This window comes from Mesoplodon mirus, assembly GCF_964341445.2.
Source record: "Mesoplodon mirus genome assembly, chromosome: 1".
Lineage (NCBI taxonomy): Eukaryota > Metazoa > Chordata > Mammalia > Artiodactyla > Ziphiidae > Mesoplodon > Mesoplodon mirus.
In genome coordinates this window covers 45,590,445-45,615,777 of record NC_138976.1, presented here as the reverse complement: position 1 = coordinate 45,615,777, position 25,333 = coordinate 45,590,445, and the positions used below count along the sequence as shown (strand labels likewise).

The 25,333-nt window shown below is 53.1% G+C and overlaps 4 protein-coding genes across 11 annotated transcripts in view; 2 read left to right on the top strand and 2 right to left on the bottom strand.

Moving 5' to 3' along the window:
* The first annotated feature begins 301 nt into the window (after window positions 1-301).
* IL11RA (interleukin 11 receptor subunit alpha) lies at window positions 302-9,963 on the top strand. 7 transcript variants are annotated; one of them, XM_082613885.1, is made up of 13 exons: window positions 302-378; window positions 3,672-3,771; window positions 4,060-4,120; window positions 4,800-4,969; window positions 5,107-5,221; window positions 5,372-5,404; window positions 5,490-5,656; window positions 6,693-6,856; window positions 7,662-7,803; window positions 8,371-8,490; window positions 8,609-8,705; window positions 8,959-9,041; window positions 9,547-9,963. In XM_082613885.1, the coding sequence occupies exons 2-13, from the start codon at window positions 3,672-3,674 to the stop codon at window positions 9,561-9,563; spliced, it is 1,269 nt and encodes a 422-aa protein (XP_082470011.1). In that variant the 5' UTR covers window positions 302-378; the 3' UTR covers window positions 9,564-9,963. The 7 variants fall into 7 exon arrangements, with proteins under 7 accessions (XP_082470011.1, XP_082470017.1, XP_082470015.1 ...); XM_082613891.1 differs by lacking the exon at window positions 302-378 and adding an exon at window positions 454-557; XM_082613888.1 differs by lacking the exon at window positions 302-378 and adding an exon at window positions 1,862-1,884.
* A 198-nt stretch (window positions 9,964-10,161) lies between these two features.
* CCL27 (C-C motif chemokine ligand 27) lies at window positions 10,162-10,909 on the bottom strand (the record flags this gene model as incomplete). The annotated part of the gene is made up of 3 exons (XM_082613250.1): window positions 10,692-10,909; window positions 10,416-10,551; window positions 10,162-10,222 (listed from the first exon to the last, which is right to left on the bottom strand). The coding sequence occupies exons 1-3, from the start codon at window positions 10,759-10,761 to the stop codon at window positions 10,162-10,164; spliced, it is 267 nt and encodes an 88-aa protein (XP_082469376.1). The 5' UTR covers window positions 10,762-10,909.
* Window positions 10,910-13,651: 2,742 nt separating this feature from the next.
* On the bottom strand, window positions 13,652-14,923 carry LOC309799588 (uncharacterized protein). Of its 2 annotated transcripts, XM_082612911.1 has the most exons (4): window positions 14,774-14,923; window positions 14,401-14,468; window positions 14,092-14,151; window positions 13,652-13,968 (listed from the first exon to the last, which is right to left on the bottom strand). In XM_082612911.1, exons 2-4 carry the CDS (start codon window positions 14,463-14,465, stop codon window positions 13,812-13,814), a joined length of 282 nt encoding a protein of 93 aa, XP_082469037.1. In that variant the 5' UTR covers window positions 14,466-14,468; window positions 14,774-14,923; the 3' UTR covers window positions 13,652-13,811. The 2 variants fall into 2 exon arrangements, with proteins under 2 accessions (XP_082469037.1, XP_082469038.1); XM_082612912.1 differs by lacking the exon at window positions 14,774-14,923 and having other exon boundaries at window positions 14,401-14,457.
* Window positions 14,411-25,333, top strand: part of LOC309799521 (uncharacterized protein) — a 121,869-nt gene continuing 110,946 nt past the window's right edge. Inside the window, exons 1-2 of the mRNA XM_082612789.1 lie at window positions 14,411-14,561; window positions 24,831-24,943. Coding sequence (XP_082468915.1) covers window positions 14,481-14,561; window positions 24,831-24,943 — 194 coding nt within the window. The 5' untranslated portion in view covers window positions 14,411-14,480. The remainder of the gene's footprint in view (window positions 14,562-24,830; window positions 24,944-25,333) is intronic.

Below are 25,333 nucleotides of genomic sequence, written 5' to 3'. Positions count from 1 at the left end.
CTTTTATTTGCCTGCATTTTGGAATCATCTGGGGAGTTTTAAACAGTACTGATTTAATTGGAGTGTGGCTTGACAGTTTTAAAACTACAGTGTCCAGCGACGTTTGAGACCCACTGCCTTAAAACCAGTCCACCTCCTTCCTTATCTGGAGACAGGGGCACCTTCAGCTTCTCTGGTCACCTGCCCAGTAGCTCCTAAGCCACTGAACTTGAGGCTTTGTTTGAGGACAGCTCGGGGGTGGACGGGGCGGGGCCTGAGAGCTCTGGTCCTGCTGTCCCAGGAGGAGAGGCTTTCAGGCCAGGACCCAAGAACCCGGCTCCAGACTCGGTCTCCGGCAGCCTCCTCAGTCCCGGACGGGACAGGAAGTGTCCGGCAGAGGTGGGTATGGGGGTGATTGGCAGTTGGAGGCTCCAATGGGTCGAGCCCCCCTATTTCACCCCTCTCCTTCCATTGGTGCCTGGGCGGGGCCGCCCCACGGCGGGGGCCCAGGGCGGCAGGGAGTAGAGGCCGGGGCAGAGGGCGAGGGCGGAGGGCGCTGGCGGCGGGGGCCGCAGAAGGTGAGGCCTGATGGGACCGCGGAGGAGAGGGCGGGGCCTGGGGATGTGGGATTTGAAGGGCCCGGAGTGACTGACGGACTGTCAGTACGTGTGTGTGTGTGTGTGTGTGTGTGTGTGTGTGTGTGTGTGTGTGTGAGAGAGAGAGAGAGAGAGAGAGAGAGAGAGAGAGAGCGAGGGAGAGAGCGAGAGCGAGAGGGAGAGAGAGAGACTGCAAGGCTGTGTGTGACGCTGTCAGTGTGCGAAACTTCGCAAGTGTCGCTTGGTGAAACTGTCAGCTAGTGTGATTGCGGGTGTCGCTGTGCTGTGGCTGAGTCTGCATGTGGCTGTGCCTGTGTGGGATTATGTGTGTGTGTCAGTGTGCAGTTTGGGGGCAGAGACCGGGTCGTGTGTTTGTGTGTGTGTGAGAGGGCCTGTGACCACATCAGGGAATGTGTTTTGGGAAGGTCTCTGCGGAGTTTGACACTGTGTCTGCCAGTGTGAGAGTGGATGGCTGGGTTTGCGTGTGCCAGTGTGTGACTTAAGCATGGCAGAGGAAGGATGAGACTTGCACTCGGCGTGTGTCCTGTGTCCTAACTGTTAGACTGTGGAGGAGTGGAGTTGGGTTTGCATTCTGGGGACCCACTTCAGTAGCCAATGGGACTGACCTTTCTACTTAGTGGCCAGGGTAAGCAGACCATCCCCAGCACACTTGGCTCTCCCTCCTTCTTTTAGTGCTTGAGAATCCTTGTCACTGGTCCACTGCTCCTTATTTTCTGTCTCCCTGTCTGACTCAGTTTCCTTATGTTTCTTTTTCTCTATTACTGTCTTCCTAGAGCTAGTGCTCTGTGTGTCTTCACACTTTCGTCTCCCCAGGTATCTCTGTGTATCTGCTTTTTAGTCCTGCCTCTCATATTCTCTGCATCTCTGTCTCTCTCTGTGCCCCTGTGCCTGACTCCCCTGTTCACCTTTGTCTCTTTGGCTACCTGGGGGCCTGAAATGGTGATGAGATGGGGGATCTGCCGTGCTAAGAGCTCCCTGGAAGAGGGGGCTTACACTATGATGAGGAGTTGCTTTTAGAGAGTGCTGTGACCCCCCATCCCAGGGCGGAGTGCTAAGTGCGTGTGTGTGGCTGTACAAGGAAGAGGGAGATGTGTGTCTGTGTGTGTGTCTTGGTATGTGTAAATGTTTAAGTGTCTGAGTCTGGGTGAGGATGTCTGAGTGTATCGGTGTAACTGTGAGAGGCTGTGTCTGAGAGTGTGTGTCTGAGGGTAAGTGTGGGTCTTGTGTTTCTGGCACCAAGGGACCAAAGGCATTTCCTGGTGCTGGGGCCTGAAGAGTAGAGGGGGAGGTGAGAAATGGCTGGAACATCCAGGGGAGGGGGAAACTGGACTCTTTGGCTTTTCTTTATATCCCCCAACATGGGGCCCTCTTCCCCTTAAAACACAGACAGCTGTGCCCTAAGGAAATATTTGCTGGGGAGTGAAAAGAATGGGAGCACGAGTATGTGTCTGCTTTTTGATTTGACTGTGTCTGCATGTGTTCAAGGGAGTGTCTTTGTTGACTGTGCCTGGGGAGTCCACGCGTGAATGTGCCTGTGTTCTGCTGTGTGAAAACACAGGAACCTCTTGCTGACAGGGACACAGCAGCTCTCCTTTCCCTCTTGCTGTGCCTGGCTGTGCCTGGCTGTGCCTGTGGCTTCCTTTCCAGACTCGGGGGAGGCCTCTTCCCTTCCCAGGGCCTTGGGTGGGAGGGGGTGGGAGAGTAGGAGGGAGGAGAAAGGAGAGAGGAGGGGGCCTGGCTAGGGGCGGCTGAGCTCCATGGCCCAGAGGGGCGGGGGCAGGGAAGGGAAAGGAGGGGACGATTCTGGGGTCCCAGAACTGAGTAGAGCTGAGACGGGTGCTGTAGCTGGTGGGAGGAAGTCCTGGAGGCCATGGACACTCAACCACTGGAATCATCGAGGTAGGGCAGGGCTAAGCAGGGTAAATGCGGCCGGGGGGCCGGGGTGAGCCACTAGACACACTCAGACAGACACACAGACACACGGAGGTCGCTGCTCAGCTCTACCTGGGAGGGATTTGGGCTCTCCCTCTTCTGGAGCCCTCGCCCAGGGCCCTTTGCCCATCTGCCCCTTTTCCTGCCCCCATTCCCTCTTCCCCACTGCGTTCCTCATCCTGCTTTCTCCCATCCAGGATTCCCTCTCTCCTAGCACCTCCATCCTCCATACACACATGGTTGGTTACCTTTTTGGCCTTTCTGAGATCCTGCTGCCCCAACCCAGCCCTCACCTCGTTGAGCTCTCACCGCCGCCCAGTCCTGATCTCTGAGCATCTCTTTGTCCTGTGGCCCCCACCCCAGCCTCCTGTTCCTTCAGCCTCCCAGCTTCTCTCAGCCTCCTCTCCCGTCCCGCCACCCTGTCTCCATCTTCTGGCTCCTCGCCCGCCCCCAGCCTCTGGCAGCAGTCAGGGCATCTGGATCTGCTTAACTCCACAGCTTCAGCCTGCACCCTAGCCCCATCTGGCCTCGCAGGCTCAAGACCAGCAAGATTCCAGAGTCAGGCCCAGATGAGCGGCCCAGAGCAAGGAGCCAGGCCCAGGCAAGAAGAGGCTTGGCAGCCAGAGCAGCGCTAGGCCTCATGGCAGGGGTACAGGGTGGGCTCAGACCCACCATGACAGTCCCATCCCAGGGTGATGAGGGCTGCCTCAGGTCAGTCAGAGGCAATGACTATCCCTGGGCCAGGTGGGATGGACATGGAATTCCCAACAGCTGGACTGGAGGAGTTAATGGGAGTGACTGAGCCGGTGCCAACACTTGGTGCCAGGGGTGGGTGCCAGGGGTGGTGCGGGGGGCGGTGCTGGCACAGTCTGTCGCCTCCAGCTTTTGTTCTGGGCCCGAAGCCCATGACTGAGAAGGGGGGTGTGAGGGTGTGTGTGTGTGCGTGTGTGTGCACTCACACACAGCGCTGGGCGTATGGTGGAAAGGGGACCTTATATCAGAGCCCCCAGTGATGTCTGATGTCCTTACCCCACTGGGCACCTGGTTTCCTCCTAGAAAGCCGCAGTCTGGAAGAGGAGGAGGCAGGCTTTAGCCTCCCATCTTGGGAATGGGGGATCGCTGACCTTGCCTCTCTCCCCACAGATGAGCAGCAGCCGCTCAGGGCTGAGCAGGGTCCTGGTGGCCGTGGCTACAGCCCTGGTGTGTGCCTCCTGTCCCTGCCCCCAGGCCTGGGGCCCCCCAGGTGAGAAAAACTCTGCTCTATGACCCAACTCTGACCTGTGACTTGCCACCATCACCGTGGCCCCTCTCATGCCTAACCTGTCATCCTCCCAACCCCTGACATCCAATCTGGCAACATCTCTCCACCCTGCTCTCTGACCTCTGTCTCCAGATTACAACATGATGTTTTGACCCCATGACCCCACTCAGGTCTTAAAAGTCCACCCCTTATCCTGTCATTCTCACAAAGTGTGGGGTGGGGTGGGAGAGAGGGAAAGGAAGAGCCTCTGCTCAGAAGTGCCTTCAACAGGGGTCCAGTATGGGCAGCCTGGCAGGGCCATGACGCTGTGTTGCCCTGGAGTGACTGCTGGGTAAGTGCTGCACCAGCCTGCTGGGCTGACAGGACCCTTTCATGACCCATTTCTTGACCTTGCCCAGTCCTCACACCCCTCCCATCCTTGCCCCTTGTATCTGTAATCCTCACCTCTCTGTCTGTCCTAACCCTCAAACCATCCTTATTCAACAGAACATTCAACCAACATGTATTGAGCACCTGCTAAGTGCCTGGTCTATTCTAGACCCTGGGATGCAGCAGTGCACAAGCCAGGCAAGATGCCAGGTAGTAATAGCTGCAGGGCAGAAAAGCAAAAGAGAGTTAGGTGGAAGAGGATAACTGAGTGACCACTTTTTATTGGTAATAAGGGAAGGCCTCTCTGAGGAGGTGACATTGAAGCTGATTTCTGAAGGTTGGGGTATAAGCAAGCATTCCTGACAGAGAGAACAGCTAGTGCAAAGCCCTGAGGTGGGAGTGAGCTCCACACTCTTGAACTAAAAGAGGCACAACCTGACTGGAGTGCAGTGGGGGAGGGGGAGACAGGAAGGTAATAAAGAAAGGAAGGCAAGGGCTAGATCACCAGGGGCTTTGTAAGCCAGCAAAAGGAGTTTGAGCTTTACCGCAAGCACAGTGAGAAGCCAGTGGAGAGCTGTGACATGGTCTGCCTCATAGTTTAAATCTTCCCTCTATCTGTCATCATCTCGTCTCACCCCCAGGGCTCCAGTGTCCTGGTTTCGGGACGGGGAGACAAGGCTGCTCCAGGGACCTGACTCTGGTCTAGGGCACAAACTGGTCCTGGCCCGGGCAGAAAGCACTGACGAGGGCACCTATATCTGCCGGACCCTGGATGGTGCACTTGGGGGCATGGTGACCCTGCAGCTGGGCTGTGAGTTGGGGAGGGAGTGTTGGCGGTAGCAACGATGAGACATGGGGCTCCTGGGGGAATCCAGGCCCTGAGTAAGCCCTCTGGGATGGGGAGGGGCTGGGGACTTCTCAGTCTCCAGCTGCACCCTCTGCCTCTAGACCCCCCAGTCCGCCCTGTTGTCTCCTGCCGAGCAGCTGACTATGAGAACTTCTCCTGCACTTGGAGTCCCAGCCAGGTTAGCGGTTTACCCACCCGCTACCTCACCTCCTACAGGTGTGTGCATGATCGATGTGTATACCTATACGTTTGGGTGTTTAGCAAAATGTGGGTGTGGGAGGTAGGTAAGGAGGTCCTGAGGAAGGCCTGAGAGAGAAGGAGGACCCTCCTTTCCTTCCTGACCTCAGATGGCCTCCTCCCTGCCAGGAAGAAGACGGTACCAGGAGCTGATGGCCAAAGGTAGGACATGAGGGGGAAGCTGGGGGCTCTAGCTGGGTCCCACAGTGAGCATTTCCAAAGCTCATGGCCACATCCTCTCTCCTAGGATGAGTCCATCCACAGGGCCCTGGCCATGCCCACAGGACCCCCCAGGGGCTGCCCACTGTGTAGTCCATGGGGCAGAGTTCTGGAGCCAGTACCGGATCAACGTGACTGAAGTGAACCCCCTGGGGGCCAGCACACGCCTGCTGGATGTGAGCTTGCAGAGCATCTGTGAGTACCCACTCCTAGAGCTCTCCCCAAATCCCTACCACAGAGGCCCCAAACGGACACCAGAGTACAGGTACCCCCCAAATTCAGAACTCTCCTCCCCTGAGGTACCGCATAGTTCCCTCCCAACATAGACCCTTTTCGGCACACAGATGGCCCCCATGGAGACTAAGAACCCAAGGAGATCAGAGCCCAGGAGGCAGGGTTACATCAGCTTCTAGAGACTGCTGCCGCTACCCCCTTCCCTACTAGTCCTTCCTGGCTGCCTAGCCCCAGTGCTGCCTCTCTGCTTCTAGGCCTTGTGCTGAAGGCAGTTCTATCTCATGTCCTCCCTGCCCAATGGAAGCCCTTGCTGGCCTCTCCTTCCTCTTGATCTGTGTGTGGAAGGGGGTCACCAAAGCTCTGGCTGGAATTTGGGCCAACTCATCTTCCTTGGATGGAAAGCAGAATCACTTTTTTTTTTTTTAATTTTATGTATTGATTTTTGGCTGCATTGGGTCTTCGTTGCTGCACGCGGGCTTTCTCTAGTTGTGGCGAGTGGGGGCTACTTTTCCATTGCGGTGCATGGGCTTCTCTTGTAGTGGAGCATGGGCTCTAGGCGCACGGGCTTCAGTAGTGTGGCATGCGGGCTCAGTAGTTATGGCTCGTGGGCTCTAGAGCACAGGCTCAGTAGTTGTGGCTCACGGGCTTAGTTGCTCCGTGGCATGTGGGATCTTCCCAGACCAGGGCTCGAACCCGTGTCCCCTGCACTGGCAGGCGGATTCTTAACCACTGCGCCACCAGGGAAGTCCCAGAATCACTCTTTAACTCACTCAACAAACATTTCAAAAATCCGTCCTCAGATCTTAGCTTACTTTATAATAGGGATGACAGATAGGTCCTGTGCCTAATGGACGATCAAGCTTAAGATTTCCCCAACCTCCTTGGAAGTGCCTCCCCTCAGGGACCTTTAGGCACACACCCATCTTCCCTTGGGAGGTGGTGGGGAAGGGATGAGTACCTGCCTTGTGCCCTGAATTTGTGTCTCCACTGCCCTCAGTGCGCCCTGACCCACCCCAGGGGCTGCGGGTAGAGTCGGTACCTGGCTATCCTCGCCGCCTGCGTGCCAGCTGGACGTACCCTGCCTCCTGGCCCCGCCAGCCCCACTTCCTGCTCAAGTTCCGGCTGCAGTACCGTCCAGCACAGCATCCAGCCTGGTCCATGGTGAGGCCCTTGGAGTGCGTCCCAATCTGGGGCTATGGGTCCTGTCTCTAGTTTCATGTTCCTGGGTGTTCTGTGTGACCAGATCTGGCAGGTCACTGACACCCCGTGGCCTTCCCCTACAGAGTACTCTCCATGGGCCAGGCCTTGTGCTGGGTGCTGGGGTTGTAGCAGGGACCAAGGGACCGAGCCTCTGCCCTGCAGGGCTGTAACTGATCTCAGCCCATCTGTGGGAAGACAGCAGTGATTTTTTACAAATAACTTTTCTAGGAAAAGGAGTGCCTTTCAGCCAGAGGCACAGCCTCATACAAACACTCATATACTCAGATGTGGATCGAGGTGAATTCCCACATCTGGAGATGGCAAAGATTGGCCAGCATCAGGCCTGGGGAGCTGCTGCCTCCGACAATAACCAATACTTATTGAACACCATCTGTCTGCCAGGCACTGTGCTACACATTTTACATGTATTATCTCGTTTAGGTGTATTCACCTCTATTTTACAAATGAAGAAACCGAGGCACAGAGACAGGTCCAAGGTCATTCAGTAAGTGCTACAGCAAAGATTTGAACCCAGGCAGTCTGAAGTCACAGCCTGTCTACAAAACCACTGTGCACTTTTGTCTTCTGAACACTAGGTGTAGACCTGACACCACCAGCCACCCTATGTGAGGCCCAGACAGCTGCATCAGGCTGACAGGGACAGGACTGGGAGGAAGGGGTGCTCTTTGCAGACTGGCTCTGGGGGGCAGATAGGCTGAGTGCACATAATCTGGATAACGTGCCGACGAACCATCTGCACTCCCAGGTGGAACCGGCTGGATTGGAGGAGGTGATCACGGACGCTGTGGCTGGGCTGCCCCATGCCGTGCGGGTCAGTGCCCGGGACTTTCTGGACGCAGGCACCTGGAGCGCCTGGAGCCCCGAGGCCTGGGGTACTCCAAGCACCGGTGAGAGACAGAGCCTAGGGAAAGGGCAGGGGCCCCGCTGCCCAGCATCTGTCGGTGGAATTGCAGGCGCTACGGGGCGGCGTGGCAGTTGCGGCCCCAGGCTTCACCCGTAGCTGCCTGCAGCCCCGCCCTAGCTTAAACCCTGCCCCAGATTAAACCCCGCCCCTCAGCCTCCACCCCTGCTTACATCCCCGGAAGCTGGCTCTGCCCTTTCTTTTTTCTTTTTTTTCTTTTTTTTTTTTTGCGGTACGCGGGCCTTTCACTGTTGTGGCCTCTCCCGTTGCGGAGCACAGGCTCCAGACGCGCAGGCTCAGCGGCCATGGCTCACGGGCCCAGCCGCTCCGCGGCATGTGGGATCTTCCCAGACCGGGGCACGAACCCGTATCCCCTGCATCGGCAGGCGGACTCTCAACCACTGCGCCACCAGGGAAGCCCTGGCTCTGCCCTTTCAAGCTCCGCCTCCGAGGCACCCCTGTGTCCAACCCTGGCCCTGGCCTCGCCTGGCGGGCCCTGGCCTCCCCACCGACCCCGCGTGGATAGTTCTCCTCAGGTCTCTTCTCCCTCCAGGGCCCCTACCGAAGGAGATACCAGCTGGGGGCCAGCAACACGCGCAACCAGAGGAAGAACCTCAGGCGGATAGTCCTGCTCCCCCAAGACCGTCCCTCCTACCAGACCCGCGGCCACTTGGTGAGCTTGGGCAGATGGGCAAAGGTGGTAGAGGATGGGAAAGCCCCAGAGAGAAGGGGGCACCGAGTTTGGTCAGGCAGGCTTGCTCTCACAGCTGGCACGTGACCCTACCCCTCAGACCACAGAGACGCCCTGGAGCAGGTGGCTATGCTGGCATCTTTGGGAATCTTCTCTTTCCTGGGACTGGTGGCTGGGGCCCTGGCACTGGGGCTCTGGTAAGTGACTGCCATTGGCCTCTCATCCTCTGATCCCACACAGGGGCTCTGATACCCATAGACCACACCTGTTCCCACCCCTCATGACTTTGCACTGAACGTGTCTGATTCTGGAACCATTCCTCCTCCTTCTCCCGCCCCCAACTTCATGATTCTCACCCTTTCCTCTCTTGACCCTTTACTAACAAACCTTTTTGGAAGAGACTGAGATGCCCCACATTGTCAGGGAGACAGCTTCCTTTTTGTGCTCCAGGCTGAGGTTGAGACCAGATGAGAAGGATGGACCCCAAAAGTCTGTGTTCTTGGCCCCGATGATTCCGGTGGACAAGCTTCCAGGTGAGTATGACCTCTGGGAGGTTTGGACTTGGAGATGTGTGCCCTCATTTTGAGTGTCTGGATTAAGAACCAGGTGCCTTAGTCATAAGGGTTTTGGGAATCAGAGTTGGGTCTCCTCATTCTTGTAACTTCTGGACTCAGGGATGGGCCTTTCGTTCTTGAGTCCCAGACTCAAGAGTTGGGTCTCTTCTGTCTCTTGCAGGATACTGGGGCTCCTAGATGGACTCCCTCCTCATTTTCAGGGTATTAGGCTCAGAGCTGTATATCCATCCTTATTCTTGGGATGTCTGGATCAGAGCTGGATCCCCTGCCTTATTCTTGACGTGCCAGGGCCCAGAGCTAGGTCCACTCCCTCATCTTCAGGGTATTGGGGCTTACACAGAGGTGGGCTCCCCTATTCATTTTTGGAGTGTTGGGCTCAGAGCTGGGTCTCCTCCCTCATTCTCAGGGAATCTGGGACAAGATCCAGTCCTACTATCTCCCTTGATTTTCCTCCTTCTTCTAGGAGTCCCAAACCTGTAGAGGATCTTGGAAGGCTTCAGCTGATTCCACCTATAACTCTGTCTTGCTGGTGTGGATGGACAGACAGGTGGAACCCAGGCAGGACAGTAGATCCTCATGGAGGGGGGTTCTCAGCTGGAAGTTCTGTTTGGAGCTCATTTCTATGAGACTCTGTGTTCCCAACTTGCCAGCTGAAAGGTGCCTGGACCTCTGGCTTCATCTGAGAGTTGGCAGTCCACCTGAGGAATGTGCATAGATGTGTATGTCTGTGTCCATGTGTATCCAAGTGTATGTGAGGCAGGGAACATGTGTTCTCTGCATGTATGTATATAGGTACCTGGGGAGTGTGTGTGGGTCCTTGGCTCTCGGCCTTGCCCCTGGCGGGGGTTGTGAAGGTGTGAATAAAAAGAATGAGGAGGTTCTTCTGTTTATTGACATGTTTCACAGCTCCGGATTCGGGACTCACAGGAGAGTACACAGAACTTGGAGACCACAGTCAGAGACTATTGGGCGATGCTGCTTTATTATTTTGGCTACTGGGGGCCCCGGCCCATTTTCCCTATCATCTCCAAACTCAGTTGGGCAGAGTCCCCTGGAGCCTCTTCCCTTGGCAGTGAAATCACAGAGTCAGGCTGCGGTTCTGGGGGTGGATGCAGACGCTGCGTCGAGACAGGTGAAACCTGGGAAAGGAAAGGTCCAAAGCCATGGTCATAGCTTGGAGATGAGGGTAAGGCCCAGGGGTTAGAGGCAAAGGCCAGATGAAAACCTGAGTTGGCATCAGAATTAGCAATTGGGGCGGGGTTGAGATCAGCATCAGGGGTTGGGACTGAGGTCAGAGTCAGGGGTCAAATCAGGGGCAGAGTCAAAGCTCACACGAAGGCCTGGAGGTGACAGTCCCAATCAGCTTCCTGAAATTCCACTCGGATGACCTTCCTCAGTAGTTTGGTTGAGAGTGGCTGTCGGTAGAACTGAGTACAGCATGATGTAGTGCTGGGTGCCAGTGGCAATGCTAGGGGACAACAGGACCATGTGTTCAGAGGGCTTCTGACCTTAAGTTCCATCAGACAGCCGGAGGCTGGGCTTCCTGGGCCCCTTCCCCTCCATCCCATTCACCCAGACCCCTGACCTTCTAGACCCCCAAACACTCACCTCCTCCAGGGTCTGGGCTTAGGAGCAACAGTAGCAGCAGGAGGCTGCTGGTGGGTGAGGGCCCCTTCATGATGCTCAGCCTGGATACTTCCTTCTTTCTCTGCCTCCTTCCCTACGTTTTATCTGGGTGCCTTTTACCTGGGGCACCAGGTGGAGTCAGCGGCAGGTGAAGATGTATTGCTCATCCTGTGACACTCCTGGGCCCTAATTACCAGAGACCCCTGTGCCACAGACCCCTTCCTCTTTTAGGACAGTAATTTCCCATGGGCTCCTAAATCCTGGGCAGAGAAGCTGGGGAGGGGGGTTGTACATGTGGGGACTGATGGTACAGTAACTGAGTAAGGGCGGCCAAGGATCCACAGTGGCATCCAATGATGGACATTCACACTCAACATACTCATAGTTACACATTCACAGTCACACCTCAGTCACTCGATCAACCTCACATGGTCAGACAACCCCAGATGGAGTCATACAGTCCCAGTTAAACTCAAAGTTCCACTCCCACATGGTTGTGTTTTCACAGTCATCCAACCACACAGTCACACCAGCACACCCAAATTCTGATGGAGTTGTGGGTGGGCTGGGGGCAGCTGGCAGGCCAGCACCAACTTGCCTTCATTTCCCCCTGCCCACTTCCTGCCCTAGCCTGCTTGTCTTATCAGGAAAAATGGATGGGAATGGCTCCCTAAAGCAGGCCCTTCTGACTGAGGAGGAGTCTTGCCTGGGCCAGTCACATTCAGAGTGAGAAGCTGGGAGAAGGCCCTTTATGGTGGTAATGGGTTGCCTTGGGGATACTGAGGTGTGGGTTGCTTTCCCCAGGAAGATGAGATAGGGAGGAAGGATGGGGTGGATAAGGAGGGCAGATGAGGGAAGATAAAAGTTCTTTGGTGCCAGGTTGCTGCTGTCCAACAGGTAAGAGACCCAAGAAATCTTACGTTCCTGTTTTTGCCTAGTCCTGTCCCAGACATGCCAGCCTCTTACCAGCAGGGGCCTGGGGTTTCCAGCCCCTGGCTTATTGAGACATCAGATTCAGGAGCTCAGTTATCTCTCCTTTGTTCTATTCAAATGCCAGTTTCTCTCTATTGTGGGCCTGGAAGAAACCCCCCCTCCCAACCCCTACACACTCTGCATCCCATCCTCTTGCTAAAGCCCCAACCTCCCTTTACCTTCCTGTCCCTTCTTTTTAAATCCCATATCCAGCCCTCACCCCCTCTTCCCCTAGCCACCCCCCTCCCCACCCAATGCAAAACTATTCCTTATCTTCCTCCTCCTGTCCTTTCCAGGAAGCTGGGGACAGCCTAGGGTGGGGGCAAGCTGCTAAGTTTAGTGCCCCTGGCACCCTGAAGAATTTCCCACTCCTGGTCTGGGGATTTGAACCCTCCTGTCCTGCTCTATATTTTAAACATAAACTGATCATCACCCAATAATCCAGCCCTTATCTGGTTGTTGCAGGGGTGCCTTCTGCAACCTTCTGCTCTGTCACCAGCTACCCTCTATGGGGCAGGCCTACTTCTGGGACGGGGACTCACACCTCCCTGGGCATCTTTCTGCTGCAGGGCGGCTGCAACAATCAGGAGCGACCCTAAGCTCGGAGAGTAGGGACTAATCCCCCTCCCAGGCTGAACAACTCGAGCTTCTCCCGCTCCTGTCCAGGGTAAGGCTTGGGGGCTCCTTCCCTGGAGTTTGTCTTATGGATACTCAGGAAATCTGAGTATCCTGAGAGATTCTGAGGTGTAGTCCCAGGGCTGGACAGGGTACTCTTTTTGTCAGGGTTCTCGATATAGACACTGTGAGGAAATGCCTCAAGAGCCTGGGTCCATTCTTGAAGGTGGCCACAACCCAGAGGTCACTCATCTTGAATTTCTAGTACCAGAGGCCTTAGGGTCTCTCACCGACCCTCCAGTCTGGACTTGTACCCCAGAGCTCGGGTGCACCCACTGAAGCATCATCATCTAGTCACAAATCTTCAGCTGGCTGGCTATCACACACTTTGGAGTCTTTCCTGGACCAGTCAATCCAGAGGCCTGGGAAGGAAGAAACAAATTCTTCCAGGTATGCACCCATCTCTCCCCTTTGGCTTCTCCAAAGATAGGGACAAGTCTTTTTCCCAACTACAACCTGCTATGGCAGGGTCAGCACCAGGCTGGAAGTTAGCTCTGACCCCACCCACAAACTGGTCTGTCCCTTTAACTTAATTCTGTGGTGTCCTCCCTGGTGCTGGGGCCAGTCCCTAACTGAAAGCAGACCCACTAGGAGTCCCTGACCCTTCATCACTTCAGTAGCTAGTGGGTTTCAGCCCAACTCGGTGACAAGACAGAAAGGAAAGGTAGGGAGCAGTGGCCCTTGGGTTCTCCCAGGGAGGTTACACTTCAGGGGGCTGATGCCAAGTATCTATGTACCTTTTTTTTTTTTTGGCTGCGCCGTGCGGCACGCAGGATCTTAATTCCCCAACCAGGGATCGAACCCATGCCCCCTGCAGTGGGAGCATGGAGTCTTATCCACTGGACCATCAGGGAAGTCCCTGATGCCAAGTATCTTTAAACTTGGGATCCAACTGAAGGAGCCAGAAGCTGGGGTGTTAACTGTAGGAAAGACCTCCAACAGTTCTCAGTCATTCCCCCCTATGGCAGGCCGAGGGTGGCAGCTTCTAGGAATCTTTCCCTCCTCTCACAGCCTACTTCCTACAACTATGGGCTTAAAATATTTTAGATCCACTCCCAGGAGGAGAAGATTCTTCAGGCACCTGGCAAAGTCCTGTCTAGGAGGAAGGTAGCAGCAGAGAGCTGGGATTGTGAGCATTTATGGATGTGGGGACAAGGCTGGGAGGAAGATAAAGCCAGGATTATTTAGCTCCCTCCATACAGGCCACTCACAGAGATGAGTGTGTGTGTGTGTGGTGGGGCGGGGGGCTTAGGTGGTGGAAGGCAATCACTGGTAGTAAGGGGAGGCCTGACTCTGATGAGGGGCCCTTAGGAATAATGGGAGCCTGGACACGGATGGACACCCTATCAGGGAGAGAGGCCCTGTCAATTCGGAAGCAGCCGGCATGGAGAGGGGCTCCCAGCCCGAATGGCAGCAGCGGCGGCAGAATCAGGAGGGCAGGACGGTGGCTTCGGTTTAAATCTTTAATGCACCAGCTGGCTGGGCAGTGGCAGCGGGGGTGCGGCGGGGGAGGTTGCGACCGGAGCGCTGGGGAGCAGTGCCCAGTCCGCTTGACAAACAGCTCATCAGGCCCCGCAGAGGCTCCAGCTTCTGCTCGCGAGGGTGCGCTGAGCTGTGGGGCGACCCGACACAGGCATGAGGCGGGGCGGGGGCTCCCGGCTTCCCCGCGATCGGTTCTCCCGGACTGAGCCTCGTCCATGCCCCGGGCGGGTCCGCGGTATCGCAACCCCCTCACCTCCGCTCCCTCCACCACATTCGCAGCCAGGGGAAAAAGTAGAAACAGCCCCAGTAGATCCTGCAAAGAGAAGGCAGAGCCGGGCGGGGCGGGGCGGGGCTGACCCCACCGACTCCGCCCCTTGGACGCTTCGCCCCTCTCGTGGAAGGCTCCGCCCAGCCCTTTAGAGGCGGTTCCTCCAGCCCACGCCCCCTAAGAGGCCCCACCCCTCCCGCTTCTCCCGCCCCAGAGAACTCGCGCCCTCCCCGCCCCTTCCCCACCACCCGGAGCGGTTAGGTTCCTCCTCCGCAGAACCCCGCCTCCACTCACTCCTCCTCAGCCTCCAGCGTCACCTCGTATCTCCTCAATCCCGACATGTCCTGGGTTCCGAACATCTCCTAGGGAGCGGCATGATTGGATCAAGGATTCCCCAAATCCTTGGGAGGATCCCCTTCTCTGTCATTCTCTGGACCAGTCTGACTTGTTCTCGGGTAATATGAGACATGTGCCCCCGGGAAGACTCAGTTGCCACATCGGGACAGGGTTGGATTGAAGATTTGGGAGGCACTAGACGTTAAGGGGTTGGGTGGTCGGGCACCTCGGGGGCATGGGGCATTTAGGGGGTTAGAGCCAAAGGCCTTCGAGGTCATGGGGCTGGGATATTTGGGGCCCCGGGTGAGGATTTTCGGGGATTGGGGGTCACCTGGATGGGGGTTGAGGGGTCGGCACAGCCTAAATGCCCACCCTCTCTGGCTCCACCCTGGAAACAGGCCGGTACGTTACGTCACAAGGACACCGTCACGCACTAGGGGTGGGGCTTATTAGGGGTGGGCCTATTACCCGGAAGGGGCGGAGCCAGGGCATTTCTTCAGAGGAGTCGTAGTCCAGAAGGCGGAGCCAGAGCCTATCAATAAAGGGGTGGGGTTAGGGCTTATTACTAAGAGGCAGGGCACGGACCCTCTTTTATAAGGGTGGAGTCAGATTTCGGAGCTGCACCCTGGGAAGACGGAGACCTCAGCACCAGGCAGCAAGAAAAGAGCTTTGGGACGCTGTTCAGTACTGTTTTGCCAATCCCCTCTCCTCTCTGTCTTCTTGGCTTCTGCTCTGACAGTTACCTTTCTTGTCTGCCCCATTCTATTTTTATGATTCTGGGCAGAGGAGGAATAGGGCTCCAGAGAGGGCCCAGTCTAGACAGGCCAGGCTATGGCAATACTTGTTGGCTGAGTGGCCTTGGCCAAGTCACTTCATGGTTAGAGGCTCACAGCCCTTCCTCTCTGAGCTGAGAGCTCCTTTCATGTGATTTTTGTTCCTGCAGTCACTAATCAACAAATATTTATCGAGTGACTACTATGTGCCGGGTGATGTGCTTGGGCATGAGGATACAGCAGAGAAGACAGGCACAGATTCTGCCCTCAGAGAGCTTGTCATCTGGGTTGGAGGGGGGAGGAGAATCAAAAGAGACAATAAGATCGCTACAATAGACGAAGCTGACTGGCTGGGGGCAGTAGAGGGTGCTTTGGTAAAGCCAAGAAAGAGCAATTAACCCAGTGTGGGAGGTTGGAAATAGCTGCCCTATTTGGTCTGGGGAGGGGGGAAGGGAGCCTTGTGGCTGGATGGTATGGGAGAGAATGACCAGAAATGAGTGAAGTAAAAGTTCCCTCAGGCTGAAGTGTGGAGAATGGATTCACCTATCCTCTTCCCACCATCCCACACTCTTTTCCCCTCTCATACCTATCTTCCCCTGCCTGGGCTACATACAGACAGGTGACAGACAGATCCACGGATGCCAGTGGGAAGCATTGAAGTCTGGGCATGGAGAAGCTGTGCTTCCACCGCACTCACCCTCACTTACACTCACACTCACAGTGACACTCCTGCCCTGCTGCAGCTGGGTCAAGTCTGGTGCACGGGAACAGGAGGCCTGGTCCCCAGGGCTTCAGTAATTCACATCCCTTCACTCAGATGTAGGGCTCTGTCTGTTGTATACTAAAGAACTTGGCTTTTGTCCCTGTTCCTGAGAGGGAGACTCTAAATCTTTGGAATATCTCAAGTAATACGAGTGTCTTTGTTATCTATGAGCCCCTTGGGTCACACCTGAGTTGATGCTAAGAGATGAGGTGACTTGGGATGAGGCCTGGTCAGCAGAAAGACCAACCATATCATTGCAGAATTGGGGCTTTGAGCCAATCCGTCAGAGGAGATCGAGTCATGTTGCCAACAATTCATTCATGCCTATGTATGAAATCTCAGTAAAAACTCTGGACACCAAAGCTCATGGACTTCCTGGTTGGTGAACACATTGATGTACTGGGAGGGTGACATGCCCTTTGTGTCTCCGTGGGGAGAGAGCATGGGAGCTCTGCACTGAGACCCTCCTTGTGTGTCTTTTCATTTGGATGTTCCTGATATATATACTTTATAAAAAACTAGTTGTCAGTATGGCACTTCTGAGTTCTGTGAGTCATTCTAGTGAACTATTGGACCTGAGGGGGGTTTGAAGACCTCTGGACTTGTAGCTAGTTAGGCAGAAATACAGGTGGCCTGGGGACCCCACTTGTGACTGGCATCTCAAGTGGGGGCAGGTTTGTTGGGACTGTGTCCTTAAACCTGTGGAGTCTAACTCTAGCTCTGGGTAGTTAGTGTCTGAATTGAATTGCAGTACATGAGTTGGTAGCAGAATACCTTTCCACTGAGCGCACTCCCCACTGTCTCCATCTATCTGGAACCTTTTCTCCCTTTTATAACTCCTTAGTAGCCTCCCTGTCCCCATTTCCCACTCTTCGTCTTTAGCTCTGAGAACCTCAGCACTCAACATTTTGGACAAGGGAAGAGGGTTGCATTGTCCCTGTTAGGGGAGAGTTTGCAGTGTCGTCCCCTTGAAGGCATTTGAACATCAGTTTCAAGGCTAGGGGTCAGAGCTTGGTTCAGGATTAGAGGTCAGAGCAATATGGGGGGGGGCTCCCTCTTTCCCAGGTTTCTCCTAACTCCCACCTCTTCTCTGTGGTCCTGAGACTACTGGAGTGGGAAAGATGGGACCCAGCTGGTCCCCCAGATTCCCTGAGGACAATGGCAAGTAACAGGGTAAGGCTGGAGAAGATCTCCTCCCAGGTCTCCATAGGCCTATCACAGTGACTACACATCCCTCATCTGAGACCTACTCCTCTCTTCGACAAGCAGGGCTAAAGGGCAAGTTCTTTGGAAGCAGGTCCAGCTCCCATATCTCTCATCTCGGGACTCTAGGGCTTCACCCTCCTGGCCCAGCCAGTACTGTCCCTCTCCCCCATTATTTTCCTGTGCCCCAAACTGAGTCAGAGAATTATCGATAGCATGAGGGGAACCTGGCTTAGAACACCCCCTTCTGCCATGCCTTCCCTATCCTGGGAATTGAGAGGGGATTTCTGAGGAGAGGGGCTGGTTAGCTCCCAGGGACACAAGGAAACTAGAGATGAGGGAGGGGAGCAAGTATTTCCCCCACCTGATGAGAGGGACCCAAGAGACAGAGACCAGAGGAGGAGACCTCTCAGGAGACACCAACTGTAGAGTGCTATTCTGTTTCCCATTCCCAGCCCTAGAGCATATGATGTGACAAACAACTGTGAGCCCTTTTTTGTCTACCTTATCTTTCCATCATCCATCCATCCATTTATCAATTGATCGATCCATCCATCCATGTGTCCATATGTCTCCCCACCTTTGTCTCTTCATTGGTCCATTCTCCCATCTTTCCTTTCATCTATCTTTTCACATCTTCCTCTTCATTTATTCATCTGTATGTTTAACCGTTAGCTGTCTATTTAATGCATCCATTCATCTGTTTATCAGTTACGGTAATAATGAACATTTGTTGATACTTAAGTGCCATGCACCATGCTAAATGCTCTAAAATTATTTCCTCATGACAAATCTATGAAGTAGAATGCTGTGAGTGATGTTTTTGTTCATGCAGACACTTTTTTATACTCCTTTTCCTGGTTCCTTTAGGGAAGTTCTCTCTCACTTCACGTGGTCTTGGTGGCTGTGTTCACCATAGTGATCTGATCAGAGTACTCCATTCCCTGGCCACTGTAGTATATTGAAGAACTGAGTATGTGTCACAAGCACAGTTCAAAGCTTTTCATGAGCTTTGATGTTAGGAGAAAGAGGCCCTCTGTTTTGGATCACTCACTATACAAATGTGGACTTCAGGCTTCCAGTGGTCATATTTTCTGCTGCTAGAAGATCACCTGTCTATAACAGGAATGAGGCCTCCACATAAAAAAAATTAGAGAGAAGTCGGGGCTTCCCTGGTGGCGCAGTGGTTGAGAGTCCGCTTGCCGATGCCAGGGACGCGGGTTCGTGCCCCGGTCCGGGAAGATCCCACATGCCGTGGAGCGGCTGGGCCCGTGAGCCATGGCCGCTGAACCTGCGCGTCCGGAGCCTGTGCTCCGCAACGGGAGAGGCCACAGCAGTGAGAGGCCCGCGTACCGCAAAAAAAAAAAAAGAATTAGAGAGAAGTCAAGTTAAAAGATGGAGATAACATCATTTGAATCCCTGGGCCCAACCAGTGCTGAAGTAGACCAAATCTTAATCTAGTTATGTGATATGACAAATTTAACTTTTTGCTTAAGCTACTTTAAGTTGGGTTTTTGTCACTTGCAATAGAAAGAGCCCTAGATAATGATCATTGTATTATTATCCCCATTTTACAGATGAGGAAACTAAGATCCAGAAAGATTAATTTACCCAATGTTTCACCGCTTATAAATGGCAGAACATTGGTACATATTTGGAGCAAAACTTTGATATATTACCCATATATGTCTGTCCATCTGTTGGTTCAGTCCATCCATCTATCCATCCATCCCAGTTATTTATTTATCTGACCATCCTTCAATGCTAAGGCACCAAAGGCAATAAGACTTGCCAACTCCAATTTGAGGCTGGGTTTGGATCAGAGGTTAGCAAACTTTTTTGTTAAAGGTTCAGCTAGTAAATAAGGTTTTGCAGGCCATACTGTCTCTGTAGTCACTTCTCAGCTTTGCTGTTGTAGCCCCAAAGCAGCCATAGACAATATGTAAATGAACAGGCATGGCTATATTCCAATAAAGTTTTATTTACAAAAACAGGCAGCAGGCTGGCTGGGCCATAGTTTGCCAATCACTGATCTGGATCAGTGGGGAAGACATATACGTTCTGTCATTGTTGGGAACATGAGTAGGGAATGGAAACGTACATTCCTTGCATTTGCCATTACTAATGTAGTGGAAACAACAGGGTTTTTATACTCAAACTCTTGTATTTGAATCCGGTTTTAGAACCCTGGACAGTCGAGGGAACAGGATCTGTAAAATGGGAATAATGTGTATCTTGTGAGGTAGTCCGTGTGCCTGACTCACAGTGGGTGCATTCAGTGGTAGTTAGGGCCATCCCCTATTCTCATTCATCACCTCCCATATATTACCAGCATCACGAGGCCTCTCTCTTTTTAGGGTGTCCTGGGATGCAGTGAGGATAGTTCAATCTGGCTTTCTGAGTTCAGGAGCCCAACTTCTAAGAATGTGCTTTCATACAAGTTATATAGAGTAAGCTCTTGCAAACTCCAAATTTCTCTTTTTAGTAGCTCTACCCCAACTCTTGTCCGTACTGTTCCACAACTGTAACCACTCAAGTGCCCAGCAAAACAAAAGGCTCTCTAGTCAACAGGCCCCATTAGACTGAGAGGCAGTTTAGATACCTTCTTTTATTAAGTCCACCATTCATGATATTACCCTGTTCCCCAGGTGGCTTTTTAACTTACTTATTCCAAACAAATACTCTTCTCTAGGAGGAAAGATTGTGTCCATATGTGTCCTTGTGTCTGTGTGCCTGTGACGGTTTGTGTGTAATTGTGTATGTGTGTCTATATGTCCCCTTGTGTCCATACTGTGATTATATGCTTAAATGTCTGTGGTGTGTCCTTGGTAGATGTGAATGATTGGCTGTGTGATTGATTATATGCCTGTGTATGTGTGTGTGGGTATGGACGTATGTAAGTGGATAAGGGTGTCTCAACTTTTGTGTTTGTGTGTATATGTGTGTTCTGTTTAATCCATCCCATTGTGGCTCTCAACCTCACAAGGCCTGCAGGGGGCATCCAGTGCATAGGGAAAGGGGATGAGAGTCTCCTGGCCTGTGCTCCAACCTCATGGGGCCTGCAGAGGGCATCTGGTGTCTAGAGAAAAATGGATTGTGTGGCCTGTGGAAGTGGGGCTCTGGTCTGAGGAGCCTGGGCTCTGTTATTCCAGAAAGAAGCTGGAAATGAGCAAGAAGCCTGATGACTCAGCTTCTGAAAGTCCCTGATCCTAGGAGGGGGTCTGCTTCACCCTGCAAATCCTTCTCCAAACCCTCTGTCCACATCCAGAGGGTCCCGGCCCAGCCTGCAGGGCAGAGCTTGTCCCTTTAGTCCAAGTGTGGGTAGGATATTGCACAGCACTTCTGGAGGTGACTGGACATCAGGATGGGGGGAAGTCTTGAGCAATAGTACACCCTCCTTCTCTGCCTCCTGCCCTCAGCAGCTTGAAGGACTGCCTCAGCCACTGCCAGGATTTCCTGAACACCCCCTCTCCTTCATTTTCTGCAGTTTGGGCCACTCTGGGCCCCAGGATTTCTGGGCCTGGACTGAGCTTTCTCAGGAGACGTGCAGGAAGCAAGGGCCTCTGAAACCAAGCAGAAGGTGACCTGTGTCGCAGGTGATGAGCCTGGGGGGTAGGGGGGCCAGAGGGAAGGCAAGGGAGGCTCCATGTAACAGGGAGCTCTACAGAGCCTTGAGGATGGGTGAGGCAGGAGGTAGGACATTCCAGGTGGAATGAACAGCAAGCACAGAGGCTCAGGAGGGACAGGGCTTTGTGATTAATCCTGATGTGGGTGAGGCAGCGGAAGGCAAGTGGTGTGAGAAGCTATGTATGTGGGGGTAATCCCTGGGTACTTGGGACACCTCCTGGTGATGCCATGCCCAGTGGTCAAAGTTCATGGAAGACCCCTGTAACCTTAATCAGGCAGGACCATCCGGGACCAGTGTTCCCTAGGCATGAAGGTTTGGGTCCCTTAGCAGGCATAGAATGTCAACCAGCTGAAGTGCCAGTTGGAGGTAAAAGGAATGAATCATAGAGGAAGTGTGGCAAACAGAATTTAAGATTCCTCCCTCATGGTGTGCATGTCCTGTATAATCTTGCTTTGAGGGGATCCCCTTGGCCTTCTGGCCTGTGAATATGATGGAATATCAGTGATGTGGTTAGGTTATGCTATATGGCAAAAATGAAGGGGCTTTGCAGATGTAATTAAGGATGCAAAATCAGTTGACTTTGAGTTAGTCGAAAGGGAGATTACCCTGGGTGGGCCTGACCTAATCAGGTGAGCCCTTTAAAAAAGTGTCTAGGGCTAAGAAATAAAAAGCAGCAGCAGATGCTCTCATGTTGCCCTTGGAGAAGCAAACTGCCACGTTGCGAAGAGGGCCATGGAGCAGGGAGTTGCAGGAAGCTCTAGGAACTCAGGGCTTCAGTTCTAAAACCACAACTGTCAACACCCAGTGAATTTGGAAGAGGACTCAGAGCCTGAGATGAGATGGCAGCCTGGCTGACACCTGAGATTAGCCTGGTGAGGCCCTGAGCAGAGGACCCAGTTAACCTGTACCCAGACTGTTGACCCACAGAAACTGTGAGATAATAAATTTGGATTGTTCGAAGCTGCTGAATTTGTGGTGATTTGTTACACAGCAATAGAAAACTAATATAAGAAAGAAGTAATAAATTCTAGTTAAGCCCCAGGACTAGTTTCAGAACTACTGACTACAGCTTTTATTCATATTTCCTTCCTGGCTCTGAAATGTCTCCATTTCTTTAACTGACTCCTCTTTTCTTTCATCCTCCTTTATTCCATTCTTGAATATAGGTTGTTGTGGACATATTACTACTACTCACCAAGATTCTGGTTTGCTTCTCCTCCTGGCAGTTGCCCCCTTGAAGTTAAACATGGAGGTATGACCCACTTTGGCCAATGAAATGCATGCAGAAATGGAATGTGCCATTTGTGGATAGAAGCATTTAAGGAAGGGTTTCCCTTGCTGTCTTGCCTGGCTGGAGTCATCATGGAAACATGTGTTGAGATGAAAGAACATGCCAAGAGATCAAAGCAGCCTGGAATGTTGAGCCACCACATGGAGTACAGCTGTGCTAGAGATTGCCTAGACCCACAGCAGGCTTGGTATGTGTGCAGCATAGAATTTTGTTGTGTTCAGCCACTCAGATTTAGGTGTCGTTATTGCAGCATCACCCAACCTATCCTGACCAATCAGGTGTGCTGCTGGTGGTCACCAGGTGTGGTAGAATAGAGAGATGAGATTACAACAAAACTAGAGGAGAAATGGGTGTCATTCTGAGTTCTTGGATTTAGATTTGGCTTTTGCTATGGGCTGAACTGTGTCCCCTAGAATTCATATGTTGAAGACCTAACCCTCAATGTGACTGTATCTAGAGATAGGGTATTTAGGAAGTAATTTAGGTTAAATGAGATCATAAGGGTAGGGCTCTAGTCTTATAGGACTGTGGCCTTCAAAGAAGAGGAAGAGAGAGAGAGATCTCTGCCATGTGAGGACCTAGTAAGAAGGTGGTCATCTACATGCCAGGAAGAGAGCTCTCAATAGAAACTTACCATGCTGGCACCTTGATGTTGAACTTCTAACCTCCAGAACTGTGAGAAAATAAATTTCTGTTGTTTAAGCCACTCAGTCCATGGTATTTTATTATGGCAGCCCAAGCTAAGACAGGTGTGGTAATTGCTAAGGCTCTGAAGAGTCTCTTTTTGGGGAGCAGTGAATCTTTTGGGTTTTATAAACAAAAGTGATCTTATGTTAGGTGACACCCTTAAAATGTTAAGTCTAGGGTTTGGTAAGAAGGATGCATGTTGATGTTGGACAGCCGTAGGGTGGACTATCAAGGTATTTATCTTTTTTTTCACTGCCCACAATCTTAACCCCTTTCTGTGTTTGAGGAATTTCCTATTATATTAGTCTTAACTTACCAGTAGATCTTGCCTTCCATCGTAGAATCCCCAAAGGATTACATTCAGCTCCCTGAATCCCAAGAAAATATCTGTCTTGTTTACTATTGTACCATCAGCACCCAGAACAGTGTCTGGCATGAATAACTATTTCTGGGTTCCAGACAGTGATGTAGCATCACTTTAGACACAAGGGTTTGCCAGGGCTGGGACTCTATGTCATGGCAGCCCTAAGGCCACTGGAGACCCTGTGTTAACAGATGCTCTGACGCCTAGGGCTGCCATGCCAAGAGGTGCCATTTACATAGACTACATGGAAAATGGTGTTCCTGGAGTGGTGTGTCGCTGCTGTCCTGCCTGACAGGCTTGGGTGTTCCTGACAGTGATAGGATTTCCCAAGAGGAATGGTGGCCTGATAGTAATGGGGGGACCTTGACATGAATGGGGCTCCTGTCAGCAGTGGGGACACCAATAGGTGTTGGGATGTCCTGCCAGGATTCCTGAATTGATGGAGAGCTTTACAGTGTTGGGTCCCTAGTAGGAAGGGGTGTCTTCCTCTTGGGGGAGGACCCTTGAAATGATGGTCTGACAGGTATGAGGTCGGTAAGGTGATTGAGGTTTTGATGGTAATGAGTCCAGGTTTCCAGTGAGTGCGATTCTGAGATCCAGAACTCTGGGGGGGTGGGGGTTCCTGTTGTCTGATAGGGCAGTGTCAAAGCTGCTGGGGTTACAGCCATCCTACTTCGGCCGGGTTGGAGCCCAGGGCAGCTCAGGTCTTATGCTTCCCCTCTGAAGCATGGAAGAATCAAAGGTCCTAGGAGTAGAAGTGGGCTGGGAGGTCTGACTCCCCCATCTACTCTGATCCTCAGAGGTTCCACCCCATGCTTGGCCCCTCAGGAGATGGAAGCAGCCCTCAGAAGCCGGTCCTTCAGGATCTGATCCCACCCTTGCAGTCCCCAGAAGCTCTGCCCTACAGGGGCCCCAGCCAGGCTGGCTCAAGGCCCCCTGAGAGGCCCACTCCTTCCAGAAGTCCCGCCCACAGAACCCCTAGTCCTTCCCCTATCCCTACCCTCCAGATCCCAACCCTGCCCTCCGTTCCTCCTTTCCTTTCAACATTACCAGGTCCTGGCCTCTGCTATTCCCCTGGGAATGGAGGTAAGAAGGTGGGCATAGTTGTAGGCTGAGCCCCTTCCCCTCTGCCCCACTCCTGGAAAAACTGAGGCCTGAGCAGACCTTGAGAACCTGTGCCCACTTCCTCCTGGAGGCTCTGGGGAAGCAGGCTCCCCTTCTGCTGGAGAGGCCGGCCCAGGAGGCCTCCAAGGGGCATATCTGTGTCTGAGCTCAAGCACTGGGGTCCTGCCTGAGACCTTCAGCTCCTTCTCTTGTTTTTTTCCCAGCTCTTCCTAGGAAGCCAAGCCTTTCTACCCCATCTGGACATCCCAGCCCCCAGCCCTCAGCCTAAGTGCTATCCGTCAGGCAGACGGGCTGCAGTCTCAGCTTTGCCACTCACCAGTTGAGTGGACTTGGGAGATCACTCTACCTCTCTGTGCCTCAATTTCCTCATACATAGAATGGGACTAGCGATCCCCACTTCATAGGGTTGTTTGAGGATGCAATGATAATGCACATAAAGGACTCAGCTTGGAGCCTGGCACATGGTCAGCATCTCAAAGGAACGGTTTTCCCTGTTTTCTGAGGGCCACTTCCACAGACCTGCACCTGCTGTACTATTTCCCATTTTTATTTAGGAGGTGGATCGACTCAGAGAGGTGGTATGTGTGGTAGCTAAGAGTCAGATTCTGGAGCCCGTCTGCCCAGCCAGGACCCCCAGCTCTGCCACTTTACCGGCCATCCAGCCTGGGTAAGTCATTTAACCTCTGCACCTCAGTTTCCTCAGCTGCAACCTAAGAATGATAATAGTGCTTAAAGCAGTGCCCAGCACCTAGTAAACACCAGTGGTGATAGAGCTCGTACTACAGAACCAAGTCCTCCCACGTGGACAGAGTCTCGGGGGCCATCACGAAAGTTCTCTGACCAGAAAAGTGCCTGTTTCTTCTGACAGAGGGCCTCTTGGAGGAAACTCCCCACTTGGGAGTCCTGCTCCCTTGTGAAGCTCTCATTCCCAAGGTTTTCTGGCTGTTTCTGAGTTTCCCGGAGGCCGGAGAAGGGAGTATGTGGTGGAGACTTGCCGAGAAATTGAACATGAGATGATGAAAACCTGATCAAAACCGTATGGAGCTGGCTCTGACCA

What these genes read in the sequence shown, in the direction of transcription:
- IL11RA (XM_082613885.1), top strand. Translation starts at nt 3,672, where the DNA reads ATGAGCAGCAGCCGCTCAGGGCTGAGCAGGGTCCTGGTGGCCGTGGCT. An exon ending in GGTGACCCTGCAGCTGGGCT is followed by an intron (nt 4,970 to 5,106) that starts GTGAGTTGGGGA and finishes CTCTGCCTCTAG; the next exon opens with ACCCCCCAGTCCGCCCTGTT. An exon ending in AGCATCCAGCCTGGTCCATG is followed by an intron (nt 6,857 to 7,661) that starts GTGAGGCCCTTG and finishes CTGCACTCCCAG; the next exon opens with GTGGAACCGGCTGGATTGGA.
- LOC309799588 (XM_082612911.1), bottom strand. Translation starts at nt 14,465, where the DNA reads ATGTTCGGAACCCAGGACATGTCGGGATTGAGGAGATACGAGGTGACG. An exon ending in ACGCTGGAGGCTGAGGAGGA is followed by an intron (nt 14,152 to 14,400) that starts GTGAGTGGAGGC and finishes TTCTCTTTGCAG; the next exon opens with GATCTACTGGGGCTGTTTCT. An exon ending in ATGTGGTGGAGGGAGCGGAG is followed by an intron (nt 13,969 to 14,091) that starts GTGAGGGGGTTG and finishes GTCGCCCCACAG; the next exon opens with CTCAGCGCACCCTCGCGAGC.